A 10,848-nucleotide genomic window follows, 5' to 3' on the forward strand; every position below is an offset into this window, starting at 1 on the left:
AGTGAACATTTTCAGCCACGTTATTGTGACTCTTCATCCGCAAGTGCGTCAATTCCTCTCTGTTTAAATTTCCCGCCGTGTGCTATATTGTGACGTCATATCCGCCCCTTGGAACCTCCTCGCAAGAAATTTACTTAAATCGATTTTATTAAAACCTAAAATTAATACAGAGATACGTATATGAAAAAATAGGTCAAACTACAGAAAACTGCATCTCAAGAAAGTGTATTTAAGGAGAAAAAAGTTTTGAGCAAGAGGAGGAAGGTGCGGGGCCGCGACGCGGCCGGCCACACGAGCGACGAGGGAGGCAGCAGGCGGACATTCATCTCTTCAGCTCTCGTATTACCGTTAACAATTTTTTCCCGCGACCACCAGTCCTCCGAGCGATCCAAAATGGTAAAGGAGGTGAGTGTTTGACGTCCTGCATGGTGTTCCAGGGACGCCAAGCTGCAAGAGACAGTTTATGTTGTGTGGGGAATGTGTAGGTAATGGCGGGGAGGGAGGCGGCGGCCGGTGGTGGTGATGGCCGCCGCTGCTGCTGCTGCTCCCTGGGGCTGGTGGCCGCCACCACCACCCTGGCGGCCACTGGTATAGTTCCCTCTACCATGGTGGTGGGGGAGACTTTAGTGTACATGTTGTAGGGTTGTGGGGTTTTATAATATGGTTGTGGCGGCCATGATGGCGGCGGCGGCGCCTGGCCCAGGACGCCGCCCCCCGACACCGGGCCCCGGCGTCCGGTGTCCGGCCTCGCAGTATTCAGGGTCTGGACTTTTGTCCAGACTTGTAAACCAGTAAATTTAAATTCTGGACTGGTAAAGCAGTAGAGTAGTGTGGTTCACTAGTGGAGGCGTGTGGTGGCGTGGGCGCCACGTCACCCGCGGCCGGGGGGGGGGGGGGGGGAGTCCATGTTCTCGGTGCAGTGTTCAGGTCTCGGCCCCCCCCCCCCCAAGGCTAAAATAATGACTAGTATTAATAGTTATAATGCTAGTTTTGTTTAATTTAGCTGTTATAGTGATTTAACTTTTTTCCCCCCCAAGTCCAACTGCGACACGCGACATATTGGCTTGGTGGTGGTGGTGGGCGGCCATCTTGTGGCGCCGACCCCCCGCCATTGTGGCCGCGTCCTAACATGGCCACGACCACTGGTGGTGGCTGGGTAGAACAAGTTAGAACATTAGAACTAGTCTTAATTTGTTAGATTGACGGTGCTTTACAAGTCCTGACACGACTTTGTATCCCTTTACATAATAATGGGAGACCTAAAAAAAATTCTCGGTGGCCGCGTGTGGCATGGGTTATTTATACATTTTATGTATTTACTATTTGTATCTGCAGGATAGCTATTGGACCCCGCCTTTCTAACATCTGTTTTTCCTCTTTGCTACATATTTCTTGCCCCAGGAAGTGGCTCTTAACTTCCTGGTAACTATTTACTGCTAGGTGAATAGGGTACCAGGGTAAAAGAAAATGTTCATTTGTTTCTGGATCAAATAGGTATTAAGGACTAACCTGAGAGCGTTGTCCACTTTGCTGCCAGGCCCTGAATGAGTTTGCATAAATACTTTAAGTTTGGCAAGTCAAGCCTTTGTGGTATTTGACACGATTACTACAAACTGTCCTCTTAAAGCTATCTAGCCCTACTGATAAGTTTGGGGAATTCTTTTAGTCATGGTATACTGTACCCATGGCTATTACTTTGTAAAGGTACAATTTTTCAATATTTCGTTGGCTTGGATTTTAATTGGTTTAAACTGCTTTAATTCAGGAGCTTTAAGCTGTTTAAGCTTTAATTCAATTTGTGTGGGTGTTTTAAGCTAAGAATTTACAGTATGTAAAAAAAATAGGGCCTACCTGACCTTGGCATGTTTACTAAATTTGTATATGTACAGTTCTTAAGATTTAATCCATATCAAAGACTGCAGTGGGTATTAACCTTAATGTAACTTAAATTATCAAAAGGCTATGTAGCACCACTTGATGGAACTTGTATAACCAAGTTTTAAAAATTAGAAGCGTTTTAAACCAGTGTGGTTTGACTAACCCTTTCACAAGCTTTTACCCAAGAGTGGCTGTTAAAGTAAAAATTTAGTAAAGTTTGTCCTAGATTTGACCCATGTTACACCATTGAAGTAATGTGGAAGCATTTTCTAAGTTAAATAGTATTTTAATATTGATATGCAAATTTAAATAAGGCTGTGGTAATAGTCCAGAACACAGCATTAGACACATGGGGGGGGGAGGGAAGGAGGGAATTATCAGGGAAAAATGTGGGGGGGGGGGAATAAGGTCGTGATAAAATTCATACATGTATGACTATGCTGCCATGTTGATTGCCAAGAAAATGGTAAGGTTGTAAAGTGCTAAAATATGGTAGTTGAATTCCTGCATGCAAATTTACTTTTATGTAAATATTACTAATTTCAATTTCATATTTATGTAAATTATGTAAAATGATAGTTGAAGATATTGTAACTTTCATTTTATAAATTTTAAGTAAATGGTATATAAATACTGTGTAAAGAGTAACAAAGGACAGGCTTAAACTAAATATGGGTTTAATGCATTAGAAAACAACTTGGTGCAGTACTTTTAATATATTGTATAATATATAACTTAATAATATAAGTACCTGCCTTGTATTAATAAGGCGGGTACTATATAGTTAGGGGGTGGTAACTATAGTTTCTCAAATTTGCTCAAATGCTTTCACTTTTTTGTGCATAATCTACTAGGCAAATGCTTGGCTTTGTTTAAATGATCACCAATGCATCTTGAAAACAAAAGTTGAATAATGAAAATTTTTGATTATCAAATCTGCTTCAAAAATATAAAATATCACAATTCATTTGTATTCATATGCTTTCAGAATGGCTTCAAAAATATAAAATATCACCAATTCATTTGGTATTGCTATGCTTTCAGAATAGCATCTTCATTTTAATTTTTAGAATATAGGTTGTTAGTAAACTGTAACAATTGTCGATGCGGCATTTGAAATGTGCCAAATTTAGACAAATTAAAACATCAAATGTTTAGTGTTTATGAAAAATCCCTATCTATAGGATTGTAGAACACAGCTGTGCACTGTGTAAAAATGGCGAGAATCTGCCAGAAACTCGATTTTTGAAGATTGTTGAAATTCTAGTTAGATATAATTTATACAAAATCAAACTAGGCAATAAGATTTAATATTTAGTAGCTAGAATCTAAGTCTGAGGTGCACTTTGGCAGTGTTCAGTTCTGGTTTTTCCACAGAATGGAATGCTAGGATATAGCTTTCTTGCAAATGCAGAGAAGTGTGCATTTGGTATGTTGTTGAACTTTTCATTAACTGGAATCGAAGATTTGGCTGTTGTACATTACAATGAATAGGTTGCAAATTGGATGTGGTTGAATGGACTGAGCTCTAGCATTGTATTAACAGGTTAATGAATAGATTGAATGGGTGCAGCATTTCTTTAAGTAGGGCTGTGGTTTACTTTAAGGGGGCATCAGGCCAAATAAGCCTGATTTTTTTGACTAGTTGTATATGTAAAGGATGTCATCTGGTCCTAGTCTCGGCATCGTAGCATAAATAGGGACGTTATCTTGATTTCGGGGCTTTAGTGTCCCTGCGGCCTTGTCCTTGACCAGGCTTCCACCCCCAGGAAGCAGCCTGTGATAGCTAACACCCAGGTACCTATTTTACTGCTAGGTAACAGGGGCATGGGTGAAAGAAACTGCCCATTGTTTCTCGTCGGCGCCTGGGATCAAACCCAGGACCACAGGATCACAAGATCACAAGTTCAGTGTGCTGTCCGCTTGGCCAACCAGCTCCCATTTTATTGGGAGATTTTAACATTCTAAAAATTTTCAAATCAAAATTAAAACGCAAGTTTCTTGACTCTTTTACATTAGCATATAATAAAAGGATCCGTTTTGTGGATTTTTTAAAATGTTTAGTGTTACTAAGTCAGTTCCATAAATATTATGCAAATATATCGGGTTTATCGCAACTAAATTTTTTTTATAAAACTTATGCTATTGTGATAGCAGTCAGACATGATTTCAATTGTTAGTTTTTGACCATTTTGGAAGTTTAAATCAATATTTTTTTTCCCTTCCTATTTATGCTATGATGCCGAGACTGGGCCAGATTAAACCATTTTCATATACAACTGTTCAAAAAAGTGATTAAAATTGAACGAATTTCATTTATTGCATATTTTGCTCTGATGCTCCCTTAATGATATGGGTTTAGCTTGCAATCACCCAAAGCATTTCCATAAAGTTTTAAGCAGGCTTTGGCTTGATTAAATGATTGACTAATGTTCCTAGACTTTTCAGCATTTAACTGGGTTCACTAGACCTTCAAAATTGCCAGTTGGATCTGGCAGATGCTCATTGTATAGGGTTTTGTTACAAAGAACAATGTGCTGGGTACATATAATAAGTACTAGCCACTGATTTGAACCAGAATTTTCCTAGTAATTAGTTTGTATTGCAGTGGTTGTAGATTTAAGAAGCCACCCAGTAGGCGGTGTGGTGGCATAAATAGTCCGTAAGTGGTACATTTTTTAAGAATGTATACTGTGCTGAAGTCCAGTTAAATAATCATGGGGGGAGGATGTTGTTTGAAAGTATGTGAGGGTGTCCAGCTGCTGGACAATTTTTACTGTGGTAGTGTTGATATCTTGCAGTAGCCACCCTGAAGATTCAGGGACTCTTTGAACACTTATAAGTCGTTGGTTGCTTGAAGTTCCAGAAGATATTGGCTTTTCTGTGATTGGCAGAAGATGCATTCCCTGTCTGGGTTCACCAATTTCAGTTGCATCTGTAACCTAGTCTATATAATGGAACTTTTATTAACCTTTGCAATGTTTTAACTTTTAACTTTGGTCAAAGATACCATATTGCAGTGGCAAACCTGCTAATGTTGTAGATGGGTTTTGAAGATATTTTTGTTTATGTACTGTAGGCTGGATTGGATTTTGTGGATAACTGGAGTTGCAGATTTCAGTTTTATCGGCGTATTTTGTGATTCCAACATGGGGTGGGATCCAGGATATGGCAGTCCATTTGCCTGTTAACAACTGTTCCAAGATACAAAAATTGATAATTTCATGTTGACCAAACCACACTAGAAAGTAAAGGGACGACGTCGTTTCGGGCCATCCTGTCCCACTTTCAAGTTGATAGTGACTTCAGAATTGTCTTGCCACTGTCTTTTTCCTAACATGACAAACTGCTCAGTTTGTTGTATGACAAACATGCTCGTTTGGGTTGATACTGATCCTCCCAGTCTCAAATGTCTGTAATATCAGTGGACACATGACCAACACAAGTGTCCACAGATGTCAATTGTGGGTGGCTCCTGCTACTGTAGTGCTGCTCATTTGCATTTCTATGAATCACCTTAAGATTGAATCATAAGCAGCCTTTTTCATAGGAAGACACATTACTCTTTTTGAAGGTAGGCTCCTCCTATGGTGAGGGGGGGGAACTCAAGTGTAGTTTGGGTGTGGATGGTCACCTCATCCATCCATGATTACCTTGTAGGTAATTTTCATGGCAATATTTTAATAATTAGCAGCCATTTGTACCCTTGTACATTATTATAAAATTCTGGTTTAATTTTCTTCCCACTACACCCATAACTATGAATTAACCTGTTTATGGTTGTTGGTCATTTTGTTGGTAGTATTACAATCTTTCTAAATTGGCTGTAGTAAAGATTCATACAATTTTCGGGAAGCACAATAGCAGCAGGAGCGGAAAAAAAAGTTTAAAATTGATACTCGCCTGATAGTTTACCATGTTTTGTCAGTAATATTTCTACAGTAGGATAAAATGTCTTAATTTTAAGGTCCACAATTTTCTGGCTGGTATTGTAATTACAAAAGTAGCAAAGTGTGTGTAGTGTTTAAATTTTAAATTCTAAGTGTTAACTAAGCCTATGTGTAAAGTAAAGCAATATTTTTTCAACAGGAACATTCGGAGCCGGAGCAGATGCGAAAACTGTTCATTGGGGGCCTAGACTACCGCACTACCGATGACAGCCTTAAGGCGTACTTTGAGCAATATGGCGAGATTGTTGATGTAGTAGTAATGAAGGACCCAAAGACGAAGAGATCAAGAGGCTTTGGCTTCGTTGCATTTTCCCAAGCTTATATGGTGGATGAAGCACAGAAAAACAGACCTCATAAAGTAAGTGGCATTCTGGAGTGGGTGGGTAGGAGGTTGAAATGTAAAATTATATTGTATGTCTACATTATATATTTCAATATTGCTGAAAGTCTTAATTTTATCAATTACTAATCATAATTTCTCTACTTTAGATTGATGGTCGGTCAGTGGATACAAAACGTGCAGTACCTCGTGATGAAATTGGGAAACCTGAATCTGGTGTAACTGTGAAAAAATTGTTTGTTGGTGGTATTAAAGATGACGTAGATGAAGATGTAAGTTTATATTTTTAGTAAATACTGTAGTTAAACGTTTGTTGCCAGATAATCTTTGTGCACAGTAAGCATATTGGTAGGCAGTATACAATTTAAAGTACTATTGTGCTGCACTAAAAGTTTTTAAATAGTAATTTTTATATTCGCAGGATCTGCGTGAAACATTCAGCCAGTTTGGAGAAGTGGTATCGGTCAGTATCCCCACAGAAAAGGAGTCCCAGAAGAAGAGGGGCTTCGCTTTTGTGGAGTTTGAAGACTATGATGCCGTGGACAAAGCTTGCTGTGAGTATTTGCAATATCTATCAGCATGTTTAATAAGCCTATTCAGATTAGTGCTTGTAAAAGTCAGTTTTCCAAATTTGGTAATTCAGCCCAGCATATAAACTTGTGGGGCTGGATGCTGGTAGTGCTGGTCTTGCTTCATGCATTCAATCCGACTAAAATGGTTCTTGCCTTCCCCTTCCTGATTTGATTAGAATTGGTGAAGACTAATATTTGATTTTAAAACCTAATGAAAGTAGGCATATATTCCAAATCTAATGGCAGTATTATTTAAGTATTAAATTAGTATTTCTTCTGGTCAGGTTAGGCAATTCATTGTATTAAATTTTTGTTCCTAAATCTGATGTGCAAACAAATTGGAGAAGGTAGGTAGCTGAAACTTGTGATAATCTTTAGCCTGAATATCATAGATGCTGAAATCTCCCACTAGATGGTGAAATGAAGTATAGTTTAACATTAAACTTTTACTCAAAAGCACAAGTCCATAAACTATTTTTTCAGTATCATAACCTGAAGTTTTCTTAATCTATTTTCTAACCTATAATTGACCTTCAGCTAATTTTCATATTGGAGCATTGCATCTAGAATTTAATCACAAATCTAGTCACTTTTAATGAATTTGGCATAGATTTGATTTGGATTATAATTGCCCCACCTGGAGAATTGTCAAATAGCTTTGAAAGTGTAGCTTAATTTTAAACTGCAAAAACAGAATATGGTTCAAATCTCGACCCATAGGTGTAAGTATGACATTTAAATCTAACTTAAACCTGTTAAATAAGATCATTTCTACTACTATAAGTATCAACCATTTTACTTTTGAAACTGTAAAAGTTTTTAAATGTTCTTTAAATTTTGACTGGGTAATCAACCTGATTATGCACTTTGACCTTTTTAGGTCACCTGCTTCCTTACTAAAGCGAGACTTCAATATTTAGCAAGTTGCATTCAGCGCATTAAGAAAATTTCAACATTAATAGTGCTAAATAATAAATTTTAGTAAATTTTGTGCTAGCTCATTGGTTGGATTTGTCCTTGCATTAGGATTTGTCCTAATGTTTATTCCTAGGTGTTGTAAGCATTTTGAATTTGTAATAACACTTAAATATACCATTTATATCCAATTGATTTGCCACTAATACTTGACTAGTCTATGCATATTTAATAAAAGCAAAATTTGTGCTAAATGATTTCTATTAAGAGCCTAGTTTTTTGACCTGGCTTTTAAGATTTCCCCATACCATAGACATTTATGGAAGCTGGTAATTTAATGTATGAACCATTAACTTTGATTTCAAATGATAGTGTACTTAAGTTTAGGGAAATTTTAACATCTAGATAATGTTCCTAAATATTCTTTGGTCTCATAGTAGAGACCTAGCAATTTGATGTAATTGGGTTAAAAATGTGACTGAGCATATAAGATTTTTATTATAAAAACCTATTATATTTACAGTACACAAGAACATCCAGATGAAGGGAAAGCGCGTAGATGTAAAGAAGGCACTGAGCAAGAATGAAATACAGATGCAACAGCGAGGCCGCATGGGAGGAATGGGAGGTATGGGACGTGGTGGTGGGAATGGCCCATGGGCTGGTAACAGAAATGACAGCTGGGGGAACAATCAAGGTGGTGGTTGGCAAGGTAAGTTTTGGACATATTGAATAATATAGGATTAAGTTATTATTAATGCTCCATATTAAATGTTCGTACATACATACGCGTAAATAGCTACGGATGTTTCAGATAACCGAAGCGGCTGGGGAAATCAAGGCAATTATGGCACGCCTAACCAGGGAGGACCAGGCGGCTACAATCAGGGTGGTGGGTATGGCAACCAGGGACCATGGCAGGGGGGTCCACCCAACAACCAGGGATGGAATAACCAAAACAACCAGGGATGGAACCCTCAGGCCAGTAATTATGGTAGTACGCCAAACAACTGGGGTCAGGGCCCCAGTGACTTTGGCAACAATTATGGGCAAAGTTATGGTGGTGGACCAATGAGGAATCAGGGATATGGACAGACGAACAGAACGGCCCCATACAGTGCAGGTAAGCCTTTATCAAATTTATTTAAAGATTGAAGAATTTGGGGCATGGCTGCTAAAGTTTCTACATACTAAAATACTTGATATTTTCATGATAAAGGCTTTGGGATACTTTTACTTTATTGATGCATTTTATATTTAAAGATTGACGGTTCCTTTTCCCAATCTTGCAAATGTGTGTAATGTTAGGTAGTTAAGATTCAAAAAACTCCTCAACCCACTAACAGGTGGCAACAATAATGCAGGTAACAGTGGACCTAACAACTATGGTGGTGGTGGGAGTGGAGGTGCGGTTGGGATGAATCAAGGACCCAACAGACGATATTAGACTTCGGGTAAGAATGTGTAAACTTTTAGTTTGACTATTTATAATGGCAATTGTATTGTGGGCTTGCCTTGAATAAGTGAAATAATGTTATTTCATATTGGAATTTTTAGTGCAATTATATATTAATACTAACCTTGCAGTTAATGTATGACTAATTTATGATTTTCCACCACACACTAGGTACATAGCAGGTTAGCCATGCAGGCAGGCAGACAGGCAGGGCTTGAGTCAGGGCCCCAGACAGTCAGGATATGCTAGGACTGAGGCAGGCAAGCTGAGCTAGGGTCATAGGGAGGCAGCCAGGCTCCTCGACACCCAAGAGCCAGTGCAAGAGAAACATTCCATTCGTCGCATGGACTAGCCACTTGCCTCCTGTTCTAGGAGAAACATGAACATTTTTTGAAAAAAAATATTTTGTGCTTGCATTTTATATATTTAGGATAATGTGTAGTGTAAATGAATTGAATATTGAATTGAACCAAAGCATAGTCAGTTCTTTGTAATAATGTGTGTGCAGCAATGTATTTTCATTTTACAAATAAATTAATCCTAAGAATGGTGTATTCTGACATCCTGTGAGACATATCTGTGAGGTGGAGATGCAATCTAGGCAGTGAGATCATAGGAACTGTCTAGGTGTTTACCATCAGGTAGGTCACATGTTCGGTTTTGTGGTGTAGGCAGTAATGTATTAATAGGGTTTGGGTACACTTGAGTCAATTTTTGAGTGGTTAGCACATTGTGTAGTGGTGCTAGGTCACGCTTAGTGTGAGTGCACTCTTCAGCTTTTTGTACTTCAATGCTACTATCTTGTTATATTACAAAACTAAGTTAAAAAAAACTAGTCTAATTGTTTCATTCCACTACTTTTGGTACTAATGAAGACGTTATCTCCTCAGGTCTGCAGTCACCTCAAGAGAACCAAAGATGATGGGTACAGTGCTTGTCACTGAACCCTAAACCAACTGTGATAAATTTAAATTATTTTTTTACTTAAATTATATTTTAACTGCAACAACGTTTGACGTTTTCTTCAGATACCTCGCTTTTAAAACAATTGGATCAGTTTTTGTAATGTACAGTAATGTTGCAAACTGGGGTTTTAAGTTTACATGCCATCTATATTCAACTTTTTTTTTTTTAAACGAGTATTCAAAACGAAAGTTTATCCTTTCAAGGAGGTAACAGACCAAAAGTGCACCAGACAAGGGTAAATGGTTAATACTAATTATGGTAACTAGATTGCAATTTACTATTGATACAAATAATCGACTCAGGTGGTCCTTGACGGACCGAAACGTCGTCCCTTCAATTTCTAATGTGGGGTCTGGTAAAGATAAAAGTAACTGCAGTGAACCAACATAGATGGCAAGTCTGAATGTAACTAGCGCCTTAGGATAGTATATTACATCTTAATGACCTGTCGATAGAGTCCTTGGTGAATCTGATGCCTTTGATATAGTTTGCTTTTGGCAAACTGATACTTGGCCCCTTTTGAATATATCTCTTGGTGCTACATAGCCTTCCAGGCTTGGTGCCTTTTCATACTTTCAATAATGGTGGTATATTCTTTTTCTAATTTACCGGTGCCTTTTCACCATTCAATCCTTCACATGCTGTGCTGCCTCTTAAACTTTTGAACATTCATTTTTTTCCAGTACCTCACGGTCACTTGTTTCTCTAGAATTCTAGAATCTGATATCTTTGGCCTTGTACTGTCCTGACTTCCAGGAGGAGCCTCTCTTG

General features: G+C 38.3%; 1 protein-coding gene across 23 annotated transcripts; it reads left to right on the plus strand.

Annotated features, from left to right (window-relative positions):
* Nucleotides 1–240: 240 nt before the first annotated feature.
* LOC123758381 (heterogeneous nuclear ribonucleoprotein 87F) lies at nt 241–10,120 on the plus strand. Of its 23 annotated transcripts, none has more exons than XM_045742722.2 (8): nt 241–396; nt 5,968–6,186; nt 6,318–6,440; nt 6,590–6,722; nt 8,179–8,367; nt 8,455–8,778; nt 9,002–9,109; nt 9,283–10,120. In XM_045742722.2, exons 1-7 carry the CDS (start codon nt 394–396, stop codon nt 9,100–9,102), a joined length of 1,092 nt encoding a protein of 363 aa, XP_045598678.1. In that variant the 5' UTR covers nt 241–393; the 3' UTR covers nt 9,103–9,109; nt 9,283–10,120. The 23 variants fall into 23 exon arrangements, with proteins under 23 accessions (XP_045598678.1, XP_069178564.1, XP_069178568.1 ...); XM_069322463.1 differs by having other exon boundaries at nt 10,002–10,120; XM_069322467.1 differs by having other exon boundaries at nt 9,020–9,109.
* Nucleotides 10,121–10,848: the final 728 nt, after the last annotated feature.

This window comes from Procambarus clarkii, chromosome 11, assembly GCF_040958095.1.
Source record: "Procambarus clarkii isolate CNS0578487 chromosome 11, FALCON_Pclarkii_2.0, whole genome shotgun sequence".
In the NCBI taxonomy this organism is placed as follows: domain Eukaryota; kingdom Metazoa; phylum Arthropoda; class Malacostraca; order Decapoda; family Cambaridae; genus Procambarus; species Procambarus clarkii.

Excerpts from the sequence above, each read along its gene's own strand:
- LOC123758381 (XM_045742720.2), top strand. Across the intron at positions 6,441-6,589 it reads AAGATGACGTAGATGAAGAT|GATCTGCGTGAAACATTCAG; the intron begins GTAAGTTTATAT and ends TTATATTCGCAG. Across the intron at positions 8,368-8,454 it reads TCAAGGTGGTGGTTGGCAAG|CTACGGATGTTTCAGATAAC; the intron begins GTAAGTTTTGGA and ends ACGCGTAAATAG.